Genomic DNA, 26,856 nt, shown 5'->3' with positions numbered 1-26,856 from the left:
GATACGCAAACCCTCCCGAGCACGAGCTTAATTCTGATTGGCTACCAACACTCCAAACCGAGTTACAAGAAAGCAGTACAAAAAAAGACAACAAACAAGAAAAGGAGGCAGGGTAGAAACACCCTGAACCTCTAGGCCTGCTCAGGGGGTCCGCACAAAAAAGTATTTTTTAAAATATTTTCATTCGAATTCGCACTGGGTTCGTGAATTGGGCTGAAAATATTTTTTTTTAAATGAAGTGTGGGCTCCCGCGCTGTGGTTCTTTGAGCCCCCCGGTGGGCCAGATCCCAGGGGCAATGAGGAAATTATATGCGCCCCGGGGACCGCCACCTCCCCGGGGCATTTAATTATTTTAGGGCGGGGGGCCTCGCGGGCCCCCCAAGCCCCAGGGACCGCCACCTCCCCATGGCTTTGTTTATCATATGGGGACACACAGCCCCCCGCAGCCCCAGGGACTGCCACCTCCCTGTGCCTTTTTAAAAAAAATGCATGGGGGCTCCTGCCCCCCCCCCACACTGCCCAGGGGACCCCCACCTCCCTTTGCATTTAATTACTTTAGGGCAGGGGGCCTCGCGGGCCCCCCAAGCCCCGGAGACTGCCACCTCTCCGGGGCTTTATATTATTTTGGGCGGGGGGCTACATGATTTAAATGCGGAGGGGCGCCGCAGCCCCCACAACTCCGGGGACTGCCACCTCCCCAGGACTACTTTCAAAAACAAAATGTGGGGGCGCTTGAGCCCCAACCATACTGCCCTGGGGACCACCACCTCCCCAGGGCTTTAATAAGTTGGGATGTTGGCCGCACGGCCCCCTCCTGGAGCCCTAGATGGGCCTGGGGACTGCCAAACCCCAGTGCCGGCTCCAGCAATGTCCCGGGGTGCCCACACCGGGGACATCGCAGTTTGCAATGGCAGTGCAGGAGCAATGCTCCTGCCCTGCCATTGCAGACTTCTGCTTTTCTTCAAAGAAGCAAAGCAGAATTGCTTTTGGACAAGGGCAGCTGTATGTTAGCAGCTACCCTTGGGGCCAAAAGCAATGCTGGCTCCCGTAGGAGGCGGGGAGTTGGCTGGAACCACAAGGGCATTGGGGCTCCCCCCACTGTCCCCAACGTGTTACCAGGCCCTGGGGACGGGGTCCCTGGGGCCAAAAGTGGCCGAGGGGAGGGGTGCCAAGTGGCCCTCCTCCTGTAAATAATAACAAAACAAGGCCTGGCCCTGGGGGAGAGGGTCCCGGGGCCAGAAGTGGCCTCTGGAGGTGGCTCACGTGGCCCCCTTCCCATTTTGTTTTTTAAAAGATTAAAAATAAATGGCTCAGGTTCTGGGAGATGGGGTCCCCAGGGCTAAAAAATTAGTAAGAGAAGGGGTGCCACACAGCCCCCTTCTAAAAATATCAGAAGTATAGAAAAACTGGCATCTCGCCGGAGGTCCCACCCATTCCATGCACCACTCTGCAAACATGCCTCCTGGAAGGTTATGGGTTGATGGATTGAGTCCTCTCGAATCTTAAGGGTCCTTAGGGGCCAACTAGCCCACCAGGTACTTCCAGTAAGCCCCACATAGTGGGATTGCTGATAGGTGGTCCAATGTCATGCCCCTTTTTACACAACTCTGCAAACGCACCTCTTGGCGCACTGCTTGTGGGGTGATGAGGTCCTCTTCTGTCCTGAGGACCTCAGGACTGAAGTGGTCTTCATCCCCCGAGCAGCAGTGCGACAGGGGGCGCGTTTAAAGAGTGGTGTAAAAAGGGGGCATGGCCTTGGACCTCTCTCAGCAATTCAGTTGTGTGGAGCTTCCTGGAGGTAACAAGAGGGCTAGTTGGCCCCTAACCACCCCAGCAGCCAAGGGGACTGCACTCCCCATCAAAGACTGTGCCGGGGAGCGAGTTTGCAGATTGGTGGACAAAGGGGGCGTGGCTTGCTATGAGAACTTACCAATGCTGCTTGGTGGGTCTTACTGGAGGTAATAGATGGGGTAGTTGGCCTCCAATGTTGTCCTTTGGGGCCAACTACTCCGCCTGTTACCTCCAATAAGTCCCACATAGTGGGATTGCTAAGAGGTCTTCGGAGGCCATGCCCCCCTTTCTCCACCACTCTGCAAATGTGCCTCCTGGCACACTATGGGTTTCTCCTGAGGGATTTTGGGGGCCAAGAAGACCTCCTGGTACCTCCTGTAAGTCCTACGCAGCAGAACTCCTGAGCGGTGGTCGGATGCCCAGCCCCCTTTCTCCACCTCTCTGCAAACACGACTACTAGTTAAAGAAGCATTTGCAATGTAATAGCATTTGCAAGAGTTAGGGCTATTGGCGTTGTAAATATAAAAGTGTTTTATTAATGCTTCTTGGAGTGGAGTGAATGTAGGTTGTCTGTAGTGGAATTATGTGGTATGTTGTGCAGTGAAATTATGTGGATAGAAAGTATGTGGTATTTAGTGTATAGGAATTGTGTAGAGTGGGATTATGTGTTATGGAGCGTAATTGTGTGGTATGATAGTCTGTGTTGTGGAGTGGTAACCTCAGGTTTAGTCTTACTCACTTCCAACTTTTGCCTCTTTCTGCACCTTTGTTGCTTCTTCTTGCACTTCTGTTGCATTTTTCTGCACCCCTCTTGCCTCTTTCTGCACCTCTGTTGCTTCTTTCTGCACTTCTCTTGCTTGTTTCTCCACGTCTGTTGCTTCTTTCTGCACCCTTCTTATCTCTTTCCGCATCCTTCTTCCCTCTTTGTGCAACTCTCTTGCCTCTTTCTACACCTCCTGTCCCTCTTTCTGCACCCCTCTTACCTCTTTCTGAACCTTTATTCATTCGTTCTGCACTTCTCCTACCTCTTTCTGGATCCCTCTTGCCTCTTTCTGTACTTCTTTTGGTTCTTTTGCACTGCTCTTGCTTATTTCTGCACCTTCTTGCCACTTTCTGCACCCATCTACCCACTTTCTGTACCTCTCTTACCTCTGTCTGCATCCCTGTTCTCTCTTTCTGCACCTCTTTTGCCTGTTTCTGCAACTTTCTTGCCTCTTTCTGCACTTCTTTTCTCTCTTTCTGCATCGGTTGTTTCTTTCTGCACCCCTGTTGTCTCTTTCTGCACTCGTCTTCCCTCTTTCTTCACTTCTCTTGCTCCTTTCTGGACCTTTCTAGCTTCTTTCTGCACCTTTCTTGCTTCTTTCTGCACCCCCTACCTCTTTCTGCAGTTCTCTTGCCATTTTGTATACCTCTCTTGCCTCTTTCTGTACCTCACTTGCTTCTTTCTGCACTTTTGTTGTCTCTTTCTGCACCTCACTTGCTTCTCTCTGTATCCCTCGTTTCTCTTTCTGCACCCCTCTTCCCTCTTTCTGTACCTCTCTTGCCTCTTTCTGTACCTCTGTTGCTGCTTTCTGCACTTCCCTTGCCTTTTTCTGCACCCTCTGCGCCTCCTTCAGTGAATCAATCAATCAATCAATCAATCAATCAATCAATCAATCAATTATATCATTTGTAAAGCACACTACTCACCCGTGAGGGTCTCAAGGCGCTGGGGTGGGGAATGCTGCTACTGCTCGAAAAGCCAAGTCTTAAGGAGTTTTCTGAAGGTCAGCAGGTCTTGGTCTGCCGTAGGTGGATGGCGAAGGTGTTCCAGGTCTTGGCGGCGAGGTGGGAGAACGATCTGCCGCCAAAGGTCGCTCTTCCGAAGCGGGGGACTGTGGCGAGGGCGAGGTCGGCGGAGCGGAGCTGGCGGGTGGGGGTGTAGAAGCTGAGTCGTCTGTTGAGGTACGTTGGTCCGGTGTTGTGGAGTGCCTAGTGTGCGTGAGTGAGGAGCTTGAAGTTTACCCTATTGTTGACCGGGAGCCAGTGCAGGTCTCTCAGGTGGGGTGTGATGTGGCTGCAGCGAGGGATGTTGAGGATCAGGCGTGCATAGGCCTTCTGTATGCGTTGGAGCCGTCTCAGGAGTTTGGTCGAGGCTCCTGCGTAGAGGGCGTTTCCGTAGTCCAACCTGCTGCTGACGATGGCCTGGGTGGCCGTTCTTCTCGTTTCAGTGGGGATCCACTTGTAGATCCTGCGGAGCATGCAGAGGATATTGAAGCAGGAGGAGGAGACGACATTGACCTGTTTAGTCATGGAGAGGGTGGAGTCGAGGATGACCCCTAGGTTGCGTGCGTGGTCGGTGCGTGTTGGGGCGGTTCCTAGTGTGGTCGGCCACCAGGAGTCGTCCCAGGCCAAAGGGGTAGATCCGAGGATGAGGACCTTCATCTTGTCCGAGTTCAGCTTCAGTCTGCTGTTTCTCATCCATTCAGCGACGGCCTTCATTCCTTCGTGAAGGTTGGTTTTAGCTGTTTGGGGGTCCTTGGTGAAGGAGAGGATCAGCTGGGTGTCATCGGCGTAGGAGATGATGTTGAGGTCATGCCGATGGGCGACGTGGGCGAGCGGTGCCATGTAGATGTTAAACAGAGTTGGGCTGAGGGATGAGCCCTGGGGTACGCTGCAGATGATCTCGGTGGCTTCGGAGCGGAAGGGGGAAGGCGGATGCTCTTTGTTCTGCCTGAGAGGAAGGAGGTGGTCTAGTCCAGGGCCTTCTGTTGGATCCCGGCGTTGTGGAGGCGTGTTCGTAGTGTGTGGTGGCAGATCGTGTCGAAGACGGCTGACAGGTCCAGGAGGATGAGGGCGCCGTTTCTCCATTGTCCAGCAGGGACTTGATGTCATCGGTGGCGGCGATAAGGGCAGTCTCGGTGCTGTGGTTGCTGCGGATCCCTGACTGGGAGGGGTCCAGGATGTTGTTCTCCTCGAGGTAGCGGGTCAGTTGTTTGTTGACGGTGTTCTCGATGACCTTTGCCGGGAACGGGAGCAGGGAGATGGGCCGGAGGTTCTTGAGGTCCTTGGGGTCCGCCTTGGGTTTCTTGAGTAAGTCGTTGATCTCTGCTTGCTTCCAGCTCTCCGGGAAGGTTGCTGTCTCCAAGGAGGTGTTGATGACTTTCCGGAGATGGGGTGCGATGGCTGTGCTGGCTTTGTTGAAGATGTGGTGTGGGCATGGGTCTGACGGAGATCCGGAGTGGATGGTGTTCATGATCTTGATGGTGTTGTCTTCATTGATGTTGGTCCAGGAGAGCAGGCGCTTGGTGTGGATGGTGGTCATGGGGGCGGAGGTCTCAGTGGTTGTCGGGGCAGTCGTGGCATTGAAGCGGCCATGGATGTCAGCGATCTTGCAGTGGAAGAAGGTGGCCAGTGAGTCGCACAGGTCTTGCGAGGGTGGGACGTTGCTGGTGTTGGAGCTGGGGTTGGAGAGTTCCTTCACGATGTTGAAGAGCTCTTTGCTGTTGTGTTCAATGTTGTCTAGGTGGTCTTTGAAGGAGGCTCTTTTGGCAGATCTGATGAGGTGATGGTGTCTGCGGGGAGGCGTTCTTGTGGGCTGTGTGGCTGTCCGGTGTTTGTTCAGGGAGCCAGATCTTCTCCAGCTATCGGCAGGTTTGCTTGGAGGCCCTGAGGTCTTCAGTGAACCAGCTGGCTTTCTTGTTGGTGTGACTGTTGGAGGGTTTCTTGATCGGGCGAGGGTGTTGGCGCAGTCATTGATCCGCTGTCTGAGGTTGCAGGCAGTGGTGTTGGGGTCGGTAGGGTCGGCGGGTGGGCTATGGGCAAGGGTGGTGGTTAGCTGGTCTTCGGTGACTTTGCTCCAGCAGTGGCTAGGCATCTGTTGGGTGTGGTGGTGCGTGGTGGGTTTCTTGAAAGTGAAGTTGATGCAGCGATGGTCGGTCCAGTGGAGTTTCGGTGGTGTGGTTGAAGGAGACGTGGGGGCTTGCGAAGAAGATGGGGTCAAGCATGTGACCGGCGGAGTGGGTTGGGGGTTGTGACGAGTTGTCTGAGTCCGAGGTTGGATAGGTTGTCGATCAGGGTGGTGAGATTGGTCTTCTTGTTGTTCTCAAGGTGGAAGTTCAGGTCCCCGAGGAGGATGTAGCCTGTGGAGGCGAGGGAATGTGTGCTGACGAAGTCGGCGATGGAGTCACTGAATTGTGGTCGGAGTCCGGGGGGTCTGTAGATGAGGGTTCCTCGGAGGGTGGTGTTGGGGTCGGTGTGGATCTGGAAGTGCAGGTGTTCGGCAGTGCTGAGGGTGTCTTCGATGATGGTCGAGACTCTGAGAGTGTTCCTGTGGACGATGGCGATTCCTCCTCCTACTCCGTTTGTGCGGTCCCTGTGGGTGATCTTGTAGTCTTCTGGGACGGCTATGGCTATGTCAGGTGCTGAGGCGGGGTTCAGCTAGGTCTCTGTCAGGAAGTCGGCATCTGGGGAGGTTGAATCGAGTAGGTCCCATAGTTCAACGGCATGTATGCGGGCGGAGACGCTGTTGAGAAGGATGCATCTGAGGTGGTAGGGTTCTTTCCTGGTCGGCAGCATGGTGGGGCGGATGCTTGTGAAGCTACAGTCCTGGCAACTCTATTGCTTCTTTCTGCACTTCTCTTCCTTCTTTCTTCACCCCTACTGCCTCTTTCTTTATCCCTCTTGCCTCTGTGCCCCTCTCCTACCTCTTTCTGCACCCGTCTTGCCTCTTTGTGCACCTCTGTTGGTTCTTTCTGCACTGCTCTTCTTTGTACACCTCTTTTGCAGATTTCTGCATCCCTCTTGCCTCTTTCTGCACCCCTCCTCCCTGTTTCTCCACGTCTATTGCTTCTTTCTTCACTGCTCTTTCTTCTTTCTGCACCTAACTTGTAAATTTCTGTATCCCTCCTACCTCTTTCTGCACCCCTGTTGCATATTTTTGCAACTTTCTTGTCTGTTTCCACACATCTCTTGCCTCTTTTGGCACCTCTGTTGCTTTTTTCTGCACTTCTCTTTCCTCTTTCTGCACACCTCTTGCCTCTTTCAGCACCTTTGTTGCTTCTTTCTGCACTTCGCTTGCTTCTTTCTGCACCCCTCTTGCCTCTTTCTGTACCCCTTTTACCTCTTTCTGCATCTCTCTTGCCTTTTCCTGCAGTTCTCTTGCCTCTGTTTGCACCTCTTTTGCTTCTGTCTGCACTTTTCTTGTCTCTTTCTGTACCCCTCTTGCCTCTTTCTGCACCTCTGTTGGTTCGTTCTGCACTGCTCTTTCTTCTTTCTGCACCTCTGTTGCACATTTCTGCATCCCTCTTGCCTCTCTCATGGATTGATGGATTGAGTCCCCTCGAATCTTAAGGGTCCTTAAGGGCCAACTAGCCCACAGGTACTTCCAGTAAGCCCCACATAGTGGGATTGCTGATAGGTGGTCCAATGTCATGCCCCTTTTTACACAACTCTGCAAACGCACCTCTTGGCGCACTGCTTGTGGGGTGATCAGGTCCTCTTCTGTCCTGAGGACCTCAGGACTGAAGTGGTCTTCATCCCCTGAGCAGCAGTGCGACAGGGGGATAAAGAATGGTGTAAAAAGGGGGCATGGCCTCGGACCTCTCTCATCAATCCAGTTGTGTGGAGCTTACTTGAGGTAACAAGAGGGCTAGTTGGCCCCTAACCACCCCCAGCAGCGAAGGGGACTGCACTCCCCATCAAAGAGTGTGCCGGAGAGCGCGTTTGCAGATTGGTGGACAAACGGGCGTGGCTTGCTATGAGAACTTACCAATGCTGCTTGGTGGGTCTTACTGGAGGTAATATATGGGGTAGTTGGCCCCCAATGTTGTCCTTTGGGACCAACTACTCCTCCTGTTACCTCCAATAAGTCCCACACAGTGGGATTGCTAAGCGGTCTTCGAAGGCCATGCCCTCCTTTCTCCACCACTCTGCAAATGCGCCTCCTGGCAAACTGTGGGTTTCTCCTGAGGGATTTTGGGGGCCAAGAAGACATCCTGGTACCTCCTGTAAGTCCTACGCAGCAGAACTCCTGAGCAGTGGTCGGATGCCCAGCCCCCTTTCTCCACCTCTCTGCAAACACGACTAGTAGTTAAAGAAGCATTTGCAATGTAATAGGTTTTGCATTTGCAAGAGTCAGGGCTATTGGCGTTGTAAATGTAAAAGTGTTTTATTAATGCTTCTTGGAGTGGAGTGAATGTAGGTTGTCTGTAGTGGAATTATGTGGTATGTTGTGCAGTGAAATTATGTGGATAGAAAGTATGTGGTATTTAGTGTATCGGAATTGTGTAGAGTGGGATTATGTGTTATGGAGCGTAATTGTGTGGTATGATAGTCTGTGTTGTGGAGTGGTAACATCAGGTTTAGTCTTCCTCACTTCCAACTTTTGCTTCTTTCTGCACCTCTGTTGCTTCTTTCTGCACTTCTCTTGCTTGTTTCTCCACCTCTGTTGCTTCTTTCTGCACCCTTCGTATCTCTTTCCGCATCCTTCTTCCCTCTTTGTGCAACTCTCTTGCCTCTTTCTACACCTCCCGTGCCTCTTTCTGCACCCCTCTTGCCTCTTTCTGAACCTCTGTTCATGCTTTCTGCACTTCTCCTACCTCTTTCTGGATCCCTCTTGCCTCTTTCTGCACTTCTGTTGGTTCTTTTGCACTGCTCTTGCTTATTTCTGCACCCTCTTGCCTCTTTCTGCATCCATCTTCCCACTTTCTGTACCTCTCTTCCTCTGTCTGCATCCCTATTCTCTCTTTCTGCACCTTTTTTGCCTGTTTCTGCAACTTTCTTGCCTCTTTCTGCACTTCTTTTGCCTCTTTCTGCATCTGTTGCTTCTTTCTGCACCCCTGTTGTCTCTTTCTGCACTCGTCTTCCCTCTTTCTTCACTTCTCTTGCTCCTTTCTGCACCTTTCTTGCTTCTTTCTGCAACTTTCTTGCTTCTTTCTGCACCCCTCCTACCTCTTTCTGCAGTTCTTTTGTCATTTTGTATACCTCTCTTGCCTCTTTCTGTACCTCACTTGCTTCTTTCTGCACTTTTGTTGTTTCTTTCTTTCTGCACTTGCTTCTTTCTGTATCCCTCGGTTCTCTTCCCTCTTTCTGTACCTCTCTTGCCTCTTTCAGTACCTCTGTTGCTGCTTTCTGCACTTCACTTGCCTTTTTCTGCACCCTCTGCGCCTCTTTCAGTGAATCAATCAATCAATCAATCAATCAATCATATAATTTGTAAAGCGCACTACTCACCCGTGAGGCTCTCAAGGCGCTGGGGTGGGGAATGCTGCTACTGCTCCAAAGCCAAGTCTTAAGGAGTTTTCTGAAGGTCAGCAGGTCTTGGTCTGCCGTAGGTGGATGGCGAAGGTATTCCAGGTCTTGACGGCAAGGTGGGAGAACGATCTGCCACCGAAGGTAGCTCTTCGGAAGCAGGGGACTGTGGTGAGGGCGAGGTCGGCGGAGCGGAGCTGGCGTGTAGAAGCTGAGTCGTCTGTTGAGGTACGTTGGTCCGGTGTTATGGAGTGCCTTGTGTGCGTGAGTGAGGAGCTTGAAGGTTATCCTCTTGTTGACCGGGAGCCAGTGCAGGTCTCTCAGGTGGGGTGTGATGTGGCTTCAGCGAGGGATGTTGAGGATCAGGCGTGCATAGGCGTTCTGGATGCGTTGGAGCCGTCTCAGGAGTTTGACCGAGGCTCCTGCGTAGAGGGCGTTTCCGTAGTCCAACCTGCTGCTGATGATGGCCTGGGTGACCGTTCTTCTCGTTTCAGTGGGGATCCACTTGTGGATCCTGCGGAGCATGCAGAGGATATTGAAGCAGGAGGAGGAGACGACGTTGACCTGTTTAGTCATGGAGAGGGTGGAGTCAAGGATGACCCCTCGGTTGCGTGCGTGGTCAGTGGGTGTTGGGGCGGTTCCTAGTGTGGTCGGCCACCAGGAGTCGTCCCAGGCCAAAGGGGTAGATCCGAGGATGAGGATCTCTGTCTTGTCCGAGTTCAGCTTCAGTCTGCTGTTTCTCATCCATTCAGCGATGGCCTTCATTCCTTCGTGAAGGTTGGTTTTAGTGGTGTGGGGGTCCTTTGTGAAGGAGAGGATCAGCTGGGTGTCATCGGCGTAGGAGATGATGTTGAGGTCATGCCGACGGGCAACGTGGGCGAGCAGTGCCATGTAGATGTTAATCCGAGTTGGGCTGAGGGATGAGCCTTGGGGTACGCTGCAGATGATCTCGGTGGCTTCGGAGCGGAAGGGGGAAAGGCAGATGCTCTTTGTTCTGCCTGAGAGGAAGGAGGTGGTCCAGTCCAGGGCCTTCTGTTGGATCCCGGCGTTGTGGAGGCGTGTTCGTAGTGTGTGGTGGCAGATCGTGTTGAAGACGGCTGACAGGTCCAGGAGGATGAGGGCGCCGTTTCTCCATTGTCCAGCAGGGACTTGATGTCATCGGTGGCGGCGATAAGGGCAGTCTCGGTGCTGTGGTTGCTGAGGATCCCTGACTGGGAAGGGTCCAGGATGTTGTTCTCCTCGAGGTAGCGGGTCAGTTGTTTGTTGACGGTCTTTTCGATGACCTTTGCCGGGAACGGGAGCAGGGAGATGGGCCGGACGTTCTTGAGGTCCTTGGGGTCCGCCTTGGGTTTCTTGAGTAAGTCGTTGATCTCTGCTTGCTTCCAGCTCTCCGGGAAGGTTGCTGTCTCCAAGTAGGTGTTGATGACTTTCCGGAGATGGGGTGCGATGGCTGTGCTGGCTTTGTTGAAGATGTGGTGTGGGCATGGATCTGACGGAGATCCGGAGTGGATGGTGTTCATGATCTTGATGGTGTTGTCTTCATTGATGTTGGTCCAGGAGAGCAGACGCTTGGTGTGGATGGTGGCCATGGGGAAGGAGGTCTCAGTGGTTGTCGGGACAGTCTTGGCATTGAAGCGGTCATGGATGTCAGCGATCTTGCAGTGGAAGAAGGTGGCTAGTGAGTCGCACAGGTCTTGCGAGGGTGGGACTTTGTTGGTGTTGGAGCTAGGGTTGGAGAGTTCCTTCACGATGTTGAAGAGCTCTTTGCTGTTGTGTTCATTGTTGTCTAGGCGGTCTTTGAAGGAGGCCCTTTTGGCAGATCTGATGAGGTGATGGTGTCTGCGGGGGGCTTTCTTGTGGGCTGCGTGGCTGTCCGGTGTTCGTTCAGGGAGCCAGATCTTCTCCAGCTATCGGCAGGTTTGCTTGGAGGCCCTGAGGACTTCAGTGAACCAGCGGGCTTTCTTGTTGGTGTGACTGTTGGAGGGTTTCTTGATCGGGGCTAGGTTGTTGGCGCAGTCGTTGATCCGCTGTCTGAGGTTGTGGGCGGCGGTGTCGGGGTCGGTAGGGTCGGCGGGTGGGCTCTGGGCGAGAGTGGTGGTTAGCTGGTCTTCGGTGACTTTGCTCCAGCAGCGGCGAGGCATCTGTTGGGTGTGGTGGTGCGTGGTGGGTTTCTTGAAGGTGAAGTGGATGCAGCGATGGTCAGTCCAGTGGAGTTTCGGTGGTGTGGTTGAAGGAGACGTGGGGGCTTGCGAAGAAGATGGGGTCAAGCATGTGACCGGCGGAGTGGGTGGGGGTTGTGACGAGTTGTGTGAGTCCGAGATTGAATAGGTTGTCAATCAGGGTGGTGAGACTGGTGTCGTTGGTGTTCTCAAGGTGGAAGGTCAGGTCCCCGAGGAGGATGTAGTCTGTGGAGGCGAGGGCATGTGTGCTGACGTGCTGTGGTCGGAGTCCGGGGGGTCTGTTGATGAGGGTTCCTCTGAGTGTGGTGTTGGGGTCGGTGTGGATCTGGAAGTGCAGGTGTTCGGCGGTGCTGAGGGTGTCGTCGATGATGGTCGAGACTCTGAGAGTGTTCCTGTGGACGATGGCGATTCCTCCTCCTACTCCGTTGGTGCGGTCCCTGTGGGTGATCTTGTAGCCTTCGGGGACGGCTATGGATATGTCAGGTGCTGGGGCGGGGTTCAGCCAGGTCTCTTTCAGGAAGGCGGCGTCTGGAGAGGTTGAATCGAGTAGGTCCCATAGTTCAACAGCGTGTATGCGGGCGGAGACGCTGTTGAGAAGGATGCATCTGAGGTGGTAGGGTTCTTACCTGGTCGGCAGCATGGTGGGGCGGATGCTTGTGAAGCTGCAGTTCCGGCAACTCTGTTGCTTCTTTCTGCACTTCTCTTCCTTCTTTCTTCACCCCTGCTGCCTCTTTCTGTATCCCTCTTGCCTCTGTGCGCCTCTCCTACCTCTTTCTGCACCCGTCTTGCCTCTTTGTGCTCCTCTGTTGGTTCTTTCTGCACTGCTCTTCTTTGTGCACCTCTTTTGCAGATTTCTGCATCCCTCTTGCCTCTTTCTGCACCCCTCCTCCCTGTTTCTCCATGTCTCTTGCTTCTTTCTGCACTGCTCTTTCTTCTTTCTGCACCTATCTTGTAAATTTCTGTATCCCTCCTATCTCTTTCTGCACCCCTGTTCCATCTTTTTGCACCTTTCGTGTCTGTTTCCACACGTCTCTTGCCTCTTTTGGCACCTCTGTTGCTTTTTTCTGCACTTCTCTTGCTTCTTTCTGAACCCCTCTTGCCTCTTTCTGTATCCCTTTTACCTCTTTCTGCACCTCTCTTGCCTTTTCCTGCAGTTCTCTTGCCTCTGTTTGCTCCTCTTTTGCTTCTGTCTGCACTTTTCTTGCCTCTTTCTGTACCCCTGTTGCCTCTTTCTGCACCTCTGTTGGTTCTTTCTGCACTGCTCTTTCTTCTTTCTGCACCTCTGTTGCACATTTCTGCATCCCTCTTGCCTCTTTCTGTACCTCTCTTTCCTCTTTCTGCACCTCCTTGCCTTTGTCCGCACACCTGTTCCCTCTTTCTGCACCCCTTTTGCATGTTTCTGCAACTCTCTTGCCTCTTTCTGCAGTTCTCTTGCCTCCTTCTGCACCTCACTTGCCTTTTTGTGCACTTCTCTTGCTTCTTTCTGCACCCTTCTTACCTTTTTCTGCACATCTCTTGCCTGTTTCTACACCTCTCTTGACTCTTTCTGCACATCTCATGGTTCTTTTTGCACTGCTCTTACCTCTTTCTGCACCCCTCTTGCCTCTTTCTGAACCTCCTTTGCTTCTTTCTATACTTCTCCCTCCTCTTCCTGTACCCCTCTTGCCTCTTTCTGCACCTCGGATGCTTCTTCCTGCTCTGCTCGTGCTTCTTTCTGCACCTCTCTTGCCTCTATCTGCACCCCTCTTCCCTCTTTCTGCAATTCTCTTGCCTCTGTTTGCACCCATTCTATGCAGTCGATAAATATTGAACCTTCAAGAGAAAAGTGAGGTTTAAGACATCTTGGGAGACGGATTAGTGATTAGGCTACTTTGTATGAGTCTGTTAGGTACATTCAAAGTAGGCCTTTTTCTGCACCTCTGTTAGTTCTTTCTGCACATCTCTTGCTTCTTTCTGTACCTTTCTTCCTCTTTCTGGACTTCTGTAGCCTCTTTCTGCATTTCTGGTGCTTCTTTATTCACCTTTCTTCCTCTTACTCCACATGTCCTACCTATCTAGGCATAGTTAGAAATTAGCATTTAAAAAAACCTTAGGAATTCACTGAAAAAAACAGAGGTTTCAAGGAAGTTATAGTTCGGGATTATCATTTAAAAAACCTTAGAAATTCACTGGAAAAGCCACAGGTTTCAGGGACGTTATAGTTAGAAGTTTTCATTAATAAAGCCTTTGAAATTCACTTAAAAAACCATAGGTTTCAGGGATGTTATAGTTAGAAATTTTCATTTAAAAAACCTTAGAAATTCACTGAAAAAACAGGGGTTTCAGGGACGTTATAGTTAGTTGGACATTTCACTCCTACAAATCCAGAGAAATTCGGCCATTATAGTTGGTTGAGCTAACTATAACTGGCGCCCCCGCAATGCACTGCTGATGATGTTATATATATCACTCATGACATGGTCAGTAACATCACTCATGACATCACTGATAACATCTCAAATGACACCACTGATGACATCATCCAGTAACTGTGCATTTCTGAAAAGTTTAAGTATGTTTTAATAATATATATGCCCAGAACCTCACAATGTAAATATTATTCTTCATTACACATCTACTCGTTTTATATCTATAAATAGAATAAAAATAAGCCTACAATGATCAAACCCCACCACAGAGAGATTTAGAAATCTTTTTCCTCACCACTCACTAACCCCATGTTTAACCTTTTTCCTTCATCTTTCATTTCCTGGTGCAGGGGTCCAGAAATAGAGTGTGCAAAATCTGATATACATTACAATATATAATGAAAAGAGCTCAATTTTTATATTACTTTCAGAAAGTGTTGACCTTTATGTGGCATTATTGTAAATGGATCGTCTTAAAACCTCAAAATATGGGTGATTTTTAATTGACCATGGTGTGGTCTAAAGGATATAGCATGTGTATGGGTATGTGTCATAAACAAGTTAATAGATATTTTCAATGCTGTTACCTAACCTTTTAGGTTTAGCTATGGTTTATGCAAATGTTTTGAATTGACAAAAAAAATAAAAAATATTTGACTGCTGATGTGGAGCCACATCAGAAAAATCAACCCATGCGGCGTGTTGACATGTAGATGCACTTGCCTAAACATCCATGCGTATATGTGGAGTTTAATGTCTGACATATCTCATTTTGTTTTCTTATATTTAATTTACTGTTCAAAGTTGGTAAGCACCAATCTTGGGGTAGTAAATTATAAAAAATATGCACAGAAGCACATTAAAGAAATAAAGGAACTGCCCTGTAGCAAATTGGAGCTGCAAGGCCCCCCAACAATATTATTATTTTTTTTAAGATGGGGGACTGTGAGGATGACTTAGCAATGGCAGGGTGGGTGGCAGTGTGTTTTCGGGGGAGCAACAGAGGTGCTCTGGGGGTTTAGACAGAAAAAAACAATTAGGCTGGTTGGGAGAAGCATCAGATGACTTGGGAGGAGCAACACAGAGAGTTCTGGGGGGTGGGTTTGGAGGAAGAAGGCAGCACACAAAGGGCAGGAGAAGGAAACACAAGCACCTGTATGGAGTGCTTAATATAAATAAACATTTTTTTCCACTAAATGTAAGCAGTGGAGGTCATCCATTCAAAAGTATAGAAAAGAAGCAGTGCATCTGGGGGAGGGCAAACATAAGAGGGTGAAAAGCTATTCAACTGGAAGCATTCAAATGAGACTGACAAGAAAAACAACTAATAGTAAGCACTAAACCCGACTGTAAGTATTGTTATTGTCCATAATATGTCCATAAGAACTTCTAGCTAGAAGCTGTTTAGAGGTAAGAGCTAAATATGGGCATCATTGCTCTTGAATGCATAAATATGTAAACATCATATGCAGCTTTTAGAAAACTGTGGTGATTCCCTGTGGCTTTTAAGATGCTTAGGTATCTGTGAAGGACTTTGACCTACAAATACAAAAAAAGAAATGCAATTGTCAAAATAGGAATGAGTATGTCAATTATATTTTTCAATTTCTTTTGCAGATCTAAGTCTTTTTCGACCAGTATATGCACCTAAAGATTTCCTTGAGGTATGTAATATTGAATGCTTCAGCTGGTGATTATATATCTTATGCACAGTGTTCCTTAAAGGACCTCATACTTCTATAACTCAACGATTTTATGATTCAAAAACATTTTCCAACTCATAAAATGATTTTTGTGTATCATGAAAAATCACAATTTGTGATGGACGTAAAAGGGCGTTCTTTCAAAATTGTAATTTGCTATGCAATATGTCAATGGCCTCAAACTACAATTCTGGTCAAAATCTGTTGTACAGTGACAATACCCCAAAGGAATTGGCAACTGATTGACTAAACGTATTTGGGAATCATGGGGGCAACCTCAGTGGAGGAAAGCATGTGGTCCAGGGGACCATTGCCTACTACTTCTGATGTTTTTTCAAACGAAATTCTTTTTAAAGCAGCACCAGTTTCTTGAAGGAACATGATGTTTAAAAAAACAAAAAAAGGCTTTCAGTTTAGAATTAGGAAAACACTGGAAAGTAGACCACCACCCCTTGTAGCCAATCACAGCGGGTCACAAATTGCAACCTGCTTGAATAATATTTATTATGCATGTTGTTCTGTGACCACTGTGAATGGTGATTTCGTAAATCGACCTAATAGCACATTGTAAAATCAGATACTGGTCGCAAAAAGTCAGTCCGTAATTTGTAATATTTTATGTATAGTAGGGTTCCTCATGCATTTTAATGGAAGCACTTTCTGGAAGGCAGAGTGATACACCAAACAGCCAATGGCATAAGTAGGAGGAAATTAATCCTCTGCGTGGAACCAATAGCCGTTCTTATGTAAAATTTTAAGAATTCTGTGATATGAAATCAAACCTAGAATGGAAACAGCATAGCTTTTAGATAGCATTTGATGGTTGATAGGCAGTAGAGTTTTGTCAAAGGAACGCAGGCTTCAGTAGTATCTGAAGAAACAGATAGGTACCAGGACTGTGTACAGTTGTATGACTAAATACCGCGAACAGCAATATTGACTGACATGAGTATTGCGTCAGAAATATTGTTTGTCAAAATATTGTGTTTCTATATTTATAATGTAAATAACAAAATTATTGTGTCAGAAATATAGTGGACAGAATATCATCCCAAAAAAAGATAAGGCCATTGTTTTTTTGTATTTTTTTTAAATAAATGTAGACTTTAACGTAATTTATTTAATGTAGTACATTAGTTGAAAAAAGGTAATGGAAAATAAACATCTATTTACATGTAATATTATATTCATGTTTATGCGTGTGTGTGTGTGTATATATATATATATATATATATACATAAATTAAAAAATACATCAACAATAACTCCACAAAAAAAGTTTTGGGAAATATTAACAGTAAAGTTAACTAAACGAACATATGTTTCCTCTGAAAAAGAGTTTATTTACCAATTGATGTGTCATCCGATTATCTCAGGCTGTTGTAGCTATTGTACTAATTTATATTTTATCTGAGCATGTCTTTATTTGTTTTACTTCTGTGTTCTTTTATGCTTTTCTCAATGAAACTGAGTCAAGACTGTTAATTGATTCATTCATTGATAGCAAACATATATATAACTGACAATAATATCTCACCAAGTTTAAATATACAAATTAACATATCAATACACGTTGAAATTAATACTTTAATCTAAATATTAAAATAATATGCATATATATTTTTACAAAAATTATATTTTAACAATTCAAAACAAATGATAAAAATAACATTAACAGTAACAAAGTAAATTTAAAAACTATTCAAAAATAATAATTAAGGTAATAATATACATAATATATAATTACATTTACCAAAAATAATATAAACTTTAAAAAAATATATAAAAAATAACAAATGAAATTGAACAAAACTATAAAAAACACAATTAAAATAAATCATGTCTAACCTACATTAGTGAATGTGTTGAACTTTGAAGGGGTTTGGTTTATTATTCCCACTCCAGTCGAAGCAACATCTCTGCCTTGCATTTAAAATCCTCAAGGGTACTTCCCCACAAATCTTGGAGAAACTGCTGATCCCCTATGTCCCCTCTCGCATTCTTAGATCGCTAGGCCAGAACTTAGCAGTGGTCCCGCGTTTTAAGTTGAGCAGAATTGGTGGCCGCTCCTTTCGAGTCCTGGCAGCGAGCTGGTGGAATTCTCTCCCTCCACAAATCCGGGCCATCGATGAGCTCCTTCAGTTTAGATGGGCTATCAAGACCTTTTTATTTGTTTAGCTCATCTGTTGTGTCTCTTCTCCTTTCTGCCCGCTTTTAATGCTGTGTTGTGTTTACCTTCTCAAAGCGCCAGGACGCCCCTTTGCTGGGGCAGCTGTGCGCGGTACAAATAAAAATAACATAACAAATAACATAACATTAGGGAAAGTGTTAGACTTCACTCCAATCTGTGCAAACTTTGGAAAGGTGTTGGACTCTGGAGGGATTATATATATAGCATATATATATCATTCCAATTCATAATAATTTTTTAAAAAATATTTACCTAACAAAATTAATAAAAATATATTTTATATAAAGTAATACTATATACACTAAAAGAACAAAAAATAAAAAGATGTTAAATTAGCAGAAATCCTACAACCAGAAAAAACACAAAGATCAAAAGCATGATAAATAAAACAATATCTGAATTAACATATTACTTTAAGCAGAAAAAATGAGACATAATAATAATAAAACATACACATGTAGCACTAAACAAATCAATAATTGAAATAAGACATAATTTATATAAATACATATTTGAAAAATACATAATTAATCACAATGAATAAATACATTAACATGAACAGTTAATTAAAAAATATTATTTCAATAATGCCCCAGCCTATTCTATTACAGAACCAACAGCCTTAAAAAAAAATACAGAGCTAATAAAAGTATAAACATTGAAGTATACTCTAATATTAGCAAATCAAATACATAAAATAACAAATACACAGTGAAACAAATTACATCATTGTTAATTAACTAAATATTTAATCTGCAATACAAAATAATGAACATTAAAATTATATTAACTATAATTTAATTAACCCAACAACCACTACATTATGAAGTCCTAATAAAAAAAATAATTAAATAACACATTTAAAATGTGAAACTTTATTTTAATAAATAATAACAACTATATTAAGAATACAAACAACTGAAATAAAAATACTATCAAATATATTTTAAATTAAGGAAAAACCAATGTTTATTACATCTATATCTTTTTTCCCCCCCAACGGGTACAAAGAGATAGATAGTCCTAATTTCATACATGTAAATTGTAATCCCTTCCAAGATGAAAAGATACAAAAAGAGAAAGAAAAGAAAAAGAAGGAAGCAGGAACGAAGCGAAAAGGCAAAAAACTAGAAGGCAAAAAGTAAGAGAAAGAGTGGTTTTAAGTCATACTCTTAAAAAAAGAAAAAAGAAAGAAAAAGTGTATATGTTGGGAAAAGCAGACAAAGCGGTCCCATATACAGTCTACTTTTTGTAAGGACTGTATGCCTCTGATTTTAGCCAATGCACGTTCCTTCTCGTATATGTCTTTCATGAAGACCCACCATTCAGAAAAGACAGGAAGGTTTAGCGAGATCTATGCTCTTGCAATGCAAAGGCCAGCAGCGACTAAAGCAATAGAAAAAAAAAGATCATATACCTCGATCAGCACTCTCTTTAAGACGTAACATGATCTCCTTATTGGTAGGGAGGAAATCATAGCCCAAACGGTGACCTATAGATTGTATTACTTTCCCCCGAAAGGATCTAACATGGGGCAGGTACAATACATATGGACGATGTTAGCTGCTAACAATCCACACTTTGGGCATCATGTCCTATCTCCCCTGTCGCCCCAATAGCCCTGTGCTCTTTGTGCCCATTTCCCAGTCCTTTCGGGTGTGTAATACAGCATGCAAATAGTTCGAAATTGTTGCAGCTTTAATCTGATTGAATGGATAGAGTTATATAGAGTATCTAAAGCGGAGACGATTTTTGTGGGAACCATAGTTATGCCTAAAGCTTGACTTCATTTAACAGCAAGACGTTGGGTATCATCACTGAATTGACAAAGTTGTAAGTCAATTGTACTCATTCATGATTTCAATCAATAAATCAATCAGAGTACTTGTAAATCGCGCTACTTACCCGTGAGGGTCTCAAGGTGCTGAGGGGAGGGGGTGCCGCTACTACTAGAAGAGCCAGGATCTTGAGGAGTCTTCTGAATGCGAGTAGGTCTTGGGTCTGCCATAGGTGGGTAGGGAGGGTGTTCCAGGTCTTGGCGGCAAGGTAGGAGAAGGATCTGCTGCAGGATGTTGTTCGTTGGATGCGGGGAACAGTGCCGAGGGCGAGGCTTGCGGAGCGGAGCTGGCGGGTGGGGGTGTAGAAGCTGAGTCTGCTGTTCAGGTAGGCTGGTCCGGTGTTGTGGAGTGCTTTGTGTGCGTGGGTGAGGAGCTTGAAGGTGATCCTCTTGTCGACGGGGAGCCAGTGTACGTCTCTCAGGTGGGGGGTGATGTGGCTGAGGCGTTTTGGATGTGTTGTAGTCGTCGTAGGTGTTTGGCTGGAATTCCTGCATAGAGTGCGTTGCTGTAGTCCAGTCTGCTGCTGCCGAGGGCCTGTGTCACTGTTCTTCTTGTTTCGGTCGGGATGCACTTGTAGATCCTGCCGAGCATGCGGAGGGTGTTGTAGCAGGAGGAGGAGACGAGGTTGACCTGTTTAAACATGGAGAGGGAGGAGTCGACGATGAATCCTAGGTTGCGTGCATGGTCGGTGGGTGTCGGTGCTGTTCCCAGTGTGGTCGGCCACCAGGAGGTTGGTTTTGGTGGTGTGCGGGTCCTTGGTGAGGGAGAGGATGAGCTGGGTGTCGTCAGCGTAGGAGATGATATTGAGGTCGTGTTGGCGGGCCACTTGTGTGAGGGGGGCCATGTAGATGTTGAACAGCGTTGGGCTGAGGGATGAGCCCTGGGGGACGCCGCAGATGATGTTGTGGCCTCGGATCGGAAGGGCGGGAGATGGACGCTCTGGGTTCTGCCAGAGAGGAAGGACGTGGTCCAGTCAAGGGCCTTCTCTTGGATTCCTGCTTCTAGGAGGCGTATCTTTAGAGTATGATGGCAGACTGTGTCGAAGGCGGCTGACAGGTCCAGGAGGATGAGGGCTGATGTTACGCCGTTGTCTAGTTGGCACCTGATGTCGTCTGTGGCGGCAATGAGGTCTGTCGCGTGCTGTGGTTTCGTCTGAACCCGGACTGGTACGGGTCCAAGATGTTGTTGTCTTCCAGGTGGCGGGCCAGTTGCATGTTGACAATTTTCTCGATGACCTTCGCCGGGAACGGGAGCAGGGAGATGGGCCGAAAGTTCTTGAGGTCCTTGGGGTCCGCCTTGGGCTTCATGAGGAGGGCGTTGATTTCGGCGTGTTTCCAGCTTTCCGGGAATTTCGCTGTTTCGAAGAAGATGTTGATGACCTTCCGTATTTGGGGTGCGATGGCAGCGTCTGCTTTGTTGAATACGTGATGTGGGCACGGGTCTGACGGAGATCCTGAGTGGATGGAGTTCATGACCTTGCGTGTCTCGTCGCCGTTGACGTTGGACCAGGAGGTCAGGTGGTGGCACTGGTGGTGTTCACAGGGGAGGTGGGGTCTGGCGTAGTCGGGGCGGTCATGGTGCTGAAGCTGTCATGGATGTCAGCGATCCTGCGGTGGAAGAAGATGGCCAGTGAGTTGCACAGTTCTTGTGAGGGTGGTATGTCGTTGGCGTTGGCGCTGGGGTTGGAGAGTTCCTTTACGATGCTGAAAAGCTCTTTGCTGTCGTGTGTGTTGTTATCCAGGCGGTCTTTGAAGGAGGATCTCTTGGCTAATCAGGTGAGGTGGTGATGTCTGCGGGTGGCATCCTTGTGGACTGCGTGTTTGTCCGGAGTGCGTTCGTGGAGCCATATCTTCTCCAGTTTCCGGCATGCGCGTTTGGAGGTCTGCAGCTCGTCGGTGAACCTGGTGGCTCTCTTGCTGGCGTGGTTGTTGGAGGGTTTCTTGAGTGGGGCGAGGGTGTTGGTGCAGTCGTCGATCCACTGTCTGAGGTTGCGGGCTGCGGTGTCTGGGTTGGTGGGGTCGGTGGGTGGGTTTTGGGCGAGGGTGGTGATCAACTGGTGACTTTGCTCCAGCAGCAGCGAGGTAGCTGTTGGGTGCGGTGGTGCGTGGTTGGTTTATTGAAGGTGAAATGGATGCATCGGTGGTCGGTTCAGTGGAGTTTGGTGGTGTGGTCGACGGTGACGTGGGTGCCTGTGGAGAAAACGGGGTCCAGCGTGTGGCCAGCGGCATGGATGGGTGCGGTGGCGAGTTGTCTGAGGCCGAGGTTGGCAAGGTAGTCGATCAGGGTGGAGCAGTTAGCGTTGTTGTTGTTCTCGAGGTGGAAATTCAGGTACCCGAGGAGGATGTAGTCTGTGAAGGCGAGTGCGTGGGTGCTGGCGAGGTCGGCAAAGGAGTCGCTGAATTGAACTCAGGGTCCGGGGGGTCTGTAGATGAGTGTTCCTCTGAGGGTGCTGTTGGGGTCGGTGTGGATCCGGAAGTGCAGGTGTTCGGCGGTGTTGAGGGTGTCCTCTGCGTGGGTGGCGACCTTGAGGGTGGACTTGTGGACAATGGCTATTCCTCCTCCGATTCTGTTGGTGCGATCCCTGCGGGTGATCTTGTAGCCGTCTTGGATGGCTATGGCAATGTCGGGCGCCGAGGAGTCGTTCCACCAGGTCCCGGTTAGGAAGGCCACGTCTGGGGCGGAGGTGTCGAGCAGATCACAGAGCTTGACGGTGTGTTTGCGTGCGGAGCGGGTGTTGAGGAGTATGCAGCGGAGGTGGTTGGGTCCAGCCCTTGGAGGTTTGGTGGCTCTGTCGCAGGTGAAGCTGCAGGTGTGGCAAGAGAAAGGTCCGTGAGTCCGTTTCGGGCGGCTTGGAAGCAGGTGTGATTTCGGCCGGCGTTGAGTGCGTAGAGGGTGCTGGCGTCGTAGCGGAGTCTGGTGTTGTGGTGTTCGCGGAGTCCAGGGGTTCTGGTGCTGGGTGTGGTCCAGGCATGGACGGGCGCAGACGGGCTTGCCTTTGACTTGCCTTTGGCGTGTCGCCCATAAGAGGGGGATATGGAGGGAGGAGCAGCTGGGAGGCGAGAGCGGGATGGCCAATGGGGAGCAGGGGGCGGGGACACAGCGGCGGGAAGGAGCGGGAAACCGTGGGAAAACAGGCAGGCGGCAGGGAGCATGTACGAGGCAGCTGGCGGCCGTGTGGTGGCGTGGGGAGTGACCTGCCTGCGAGCAGGGTCAGAGGTCGCTCCCCCAGTTTAAGATTTAGTAAGCATGTCAGTAATTCATGAGGGTGTGGTATTTGCATTAGTTGTCGGTTTAAAAAGTAATCCCTTATTTGTATGTATTTAAAAAAGGATTGTTGCTGAAGATTATAAGCAGATTGTAAAGACGCGAAAGTGCGGAAGTCATCAGTATCGTAAAGCTGACCTAGCCATTCAGTCCCTTGGTTTGCCCACCACAAAGCGGTAGAGTCAGGGAATAGTTGGAAGTAAGCGTTTTGCGCTAGATCTCCAGGGAGCAGTGATCAAGAATTTCGTGCCATATACGTACCATGTCCCTAACAGTCTTAAATTGGACCCTTTTATAGTAAATTGGATCATTGGATCAAATCCGCATGCATGGAAAGGCATTTCATCGCCATGATGATAATATGGATGGCAGTGCCTGCAGGGCACCACCGCCATATTCCTGGGCTTCCTGTCCGCCGGGTTCCCCCACGCCATCGTACTGTGGCGGGTGGGGAAAGTTATACGGGTGGTAGATTTTGGCGTGCGGATCGCCACCGCCGTACGGGTGGTGCCGATCCGCCCTCTATCATAATGACCCCCTAAGATACGGTTTCTCCTTATCTGTTGTCACAGATGTAAATCATTACCTCATACAAATGTTTATAGGAATTTTTAAAAGACCATCATGTGGTCAACAATGGCCATTTTATTAAGTGTAAATTGGATTCTGAATCATCCTGCTTTATAGAGAGTTATAAAAGTCTGTCATAATGTCATAGAGCAGTGACCCCCGAATTATTTAATTTTTAATTATTCCATACTGATGGAGGGTCTCCTATTAATGAACCCATCATATTTAGATATTTACATTGTCCGTCCATCAATACCCTTTAACAATGTATACGGGTTAAGGGAATACTCCTAATTGTGTAATCCGTATCATAAACGTAATCACCACAATTATAATTCCCAATTTGATTGACACCACAACGCTTAGATATGTCCAGTTCTCTGTTACTAAGAATCTCTGTATCCTATGGCTACATAACCCTTGTTCCGAGATTTGTATAGATCTACTTGCACAAAAAAGTCAAACCGTATCCTCCTAATTTTATAATTCCTAATACATTCCATAAAAAAGGGGGAAAATCCCATATTAGTATGGCCACCATGTTTTGATTTACTTTAATTCATCAACCCTCATGATGCTACATTAAAAGATATTTAAGTCCCACAGTGTGGCATGAATAAGCCTACACCTAAAACAACTTGCCTTAGTGATGTCAGTTTCTATTAGGTAAGCTAATATTAATATTAAGATCTAAGTGACTGGAGCCACTATATGTGCAAATGGCGAAAATCAATCTCAGCAAGATAATTACTCAACATGTGCAATATTTCCCCTGGGACTCTTGGTCCATGTCATTGTTTTTATAAGATTCAATGCTCCCCGAGCTACTGTGTTTAAAGTTGGTGTTACTCCAAAATAGAGGAGCCGCCATATTGGAGCATTTAAATTACTGGGCAAATCATTGCCCTTTACTAAAATAAAGCATTTCTTAGTTTCAGGACCTCAATTATACCCAGTCCATGTCCACAGTTTTTTCAAGTTATTTATTAAATTGCTGATGCAGTCAAATTGTTTCTATAAAACCTAAGCAGCCTATACTCATTCTCCTTACCGATTCAGTTTGTGGTGTATGTCCACCATCTCCTGGTTCGGAATCGAAACTCTACTCCATTTACTTTCCCGGTTTTATACATGATTACATGTCATCAGTAATACGCAACGTAATCACTCGACCCTTTGTTCCTGTCTCGATCGATTCTTGCAGCCATCTTAGAATGAGGATATCTTTTCACCTTTATTTTAGTCCCAGATCTCTGTACTGGGATGAATGTATAACATTATTCTGCATTCTGTCCATTAACTGTTGTTTTTGTATTTGTCACCCTGAGTGGGACAGGTATGCTCAGACGTGAGTCCTGTGCTCTCCATGCCACTGGAATCAAGCTATCCTGGCTGATGAGGGCTGAAACCCCGAAACTGGCCCTAGGATACTTGTTTCCAGTCCAGGAAGGACCTGGCTGGGCAGTTCGGGCTGGACTGTTCCCATGGGGCACCGGGTCAAGACTGATTTGCATATGGCTAGGTTCAAACTGGAATGGCATGGTGAGCAAAAAAACAATGGATTTAGGCCCAGATCTCTGTACTGGGGTGAATGTACAACATTGTTCTGCATTCTGTCCATCGACTGTTGGTTTTACTTTCAAAAAGAGGTCTATTCAAACACATAATGTAAAAAATATTTTCATCAAAAGATGTGTTATTAAATTATAAGTTCAATGAGCCTAAACTCAATTTCTCTATCTTGTGTCAGTGGAAAGTTATACTTGTAAGATGTTACAAAGCAACTGCCTTGTTAGCCTATGAAACAGATAGCCTTTCAATAGTGAAAAATGAAATTGGCAGTATTTCACTATCAGGACATGTGACATATTTTTTTATTTTTTTTATTTCTTATTTATTAGAGTTTTATATAGCGCTGGCTAGACCGGAGGTATTAGATCGCTTTATATAAGAATCCACAAAGTTACAAAATTACATCAGTTACAAGTTATATCAGTTCCAAGAAAACATTTCAAGTGCGTCAGAAGACGAGGTAAATGGAGCTTAGAAGGGTAAGGGGGTGGGGTAAAGGCATAGGAGGCAGAAAGGATGGAGATAGGATGGATGGAGAGAAGAAGGAGAGTCTGCCCGAAGTCTGGCTGGGTAGGTGACGGCCGAGCGGTAAGTACACAGCCCATCTCCTCTATAGCTATCTGGTATCTTCACCGGGCATCAGTCAAGCGGCTAGGTCTCAATGAGAAAACAGTTAGAGAGAAAAGAGGAGGGATAAGTGGAGCGTAAGGAGAAAGGGGGTGGAGTAAAGGGGTAGGATGGAGAGCACGACGGAGAGACGAAGTAAGGTCTGCCCAATATCGGGCTGGGTAGGTGACGGCCGAAGGGGTAGTCCACAGCCCATCTCCTCTATATCTATCATGTAGCTCCACCGGGCATCGGCCAAAAAGTTAGATCTCCACGGTCAGAGGTAGCTTTACAGATTCGTAGCACTTTACCACAGGATCATTACGTTACAAGTTACATCAGTTACAGGAGCATAGTAGGGTACAGTAAACCAAAGCAGAGTTGTGAGAATTCGTAAGAGGGAGGGAAGGAGCAAGAGCAGGGAGACATAGACGAAACTGTGCCCAATGTCTGGCTGGGTAGGTGACGGTCGAGGGGGAAACCAGGGCCAATCTCCTCAATAGCTATCTAGCAGCGCCACCGGGCATTAGTCATGTTGCTCAGGTCTCAGTGTTCAGGAAAAGCAGTTTAGAGTAGAAACAGGGGCTACAGTTGCATAGTCAGGTAGCGGAGGAACATGTCCCCTCTAGGAGCAGAGGTAAAAAGGAGTGGAGGGGGTGTAATCCAGAGAGGGAGCTTGGGCTGCCAAGAGAGCGAAGGCAGAGGCGGCCGCCATATTAAAGTCAAGCACGATGTGTCCAGGCCTATGTAGGCCATGGTGAGCCCTAGATATTCAGGGAGCAATGTGAGAGATGACGTGGGGCAGCCGCAGACACGTAGCATTTGATTGATGTTTCTTCAGTGGAATAGCAGATAAGTGAGCGAATGAGGAAGAAACAGCAGCAGACCTCCTCAGGAGCCACAATGGATTTCTGACTGCATTCCTCAGTAAAAAGGAAACCATGGTTGTTGCTTCTCTACCAAAGCAGGTCAATCTTTCCTTTTCAGGGGTTCTGCATGAAAAGTTTGACCTGGTCTTTCTTTTCTGCTCAAATGTGTACTGGGTCCAAAGTAGTGTCGGGAAAAGGACTCTCTGCCACCGATACCAGTATAGGGGAAGGTGGACCGTCTGTTTGGGGAGGCGGCCGTCTTGGGGAGCTCCAAAATTCCTCCTCCTCGTGCACTTCGGATCATCAGAGAAAGAGCCACGGCTCGGCCATGAGATGGGTTGTTGGTCTGGTGGGACGCCAATGGGTATATGCCGGCCGTGCACTATGAGGAGCAAAGCAGCGGATCTGGAGCTGATGCCGGTGATTAGAGCCTGGCCGCCATTTTAGAGTCAGGCATGGCGCAAGACTTGGGCTGCAATGTCAGTATTCCTCCCTCTCCCACCAAAGAGCGATCGGCTGATGGGGGTGCTTAACCCAACGATAGAACAGGTGGGTGCACCCGGTGCTCTTTCTTGCTGCGCATATACCTGTCGGGTTCCGTGAAGTCGCGTGCAGCATTCAGCAGCCCATTTCAT

General features: G+C 47.6%; 1 protein-coding gene across 2 annotated transcripts in view; it reads left to right on the top strand.

Moving 5' to 3' along the window:
• TBC1D19 (TBC1 domain family member 19) overlaps positions 1-26,856 on the top strand; it is a 1,159,927-nt gene that overhangs the window by 364,417 nt on the left and 768,654 nt on the right. For both annotated transcript variants that reach the window (XM_078678973.1, XM_078678974.1), the window contains exon 7: positions 15,227-15,273. In XM_078678973.1, coding sequence (XP_078535099.1) covers positions 15,227-15,273 — 47 coding nt within the window. The remainder of the gene's footprint in view (positions 1-15,226; positions 15,274-26,856) is intronic.

Source organism: Lissotriton helveticus, chromosome 2_2, assembly GCF_964261635.1.
Source record: "Lissotriton helveticus chromosome 2_2, aLisHel1.1, whole genome shotgun sequence".
Taxonomy (NCBI): Eukaryota; Metazoa; Chordata; class Amphibia; order Caudata; family Salamandridae; genus Lissotriton; species Lissotriton helveticus.
Note: the sequence above shows the minus strand (reverse complement) of the source record. Positions and strands in the feature narration are given on the sequence as shown.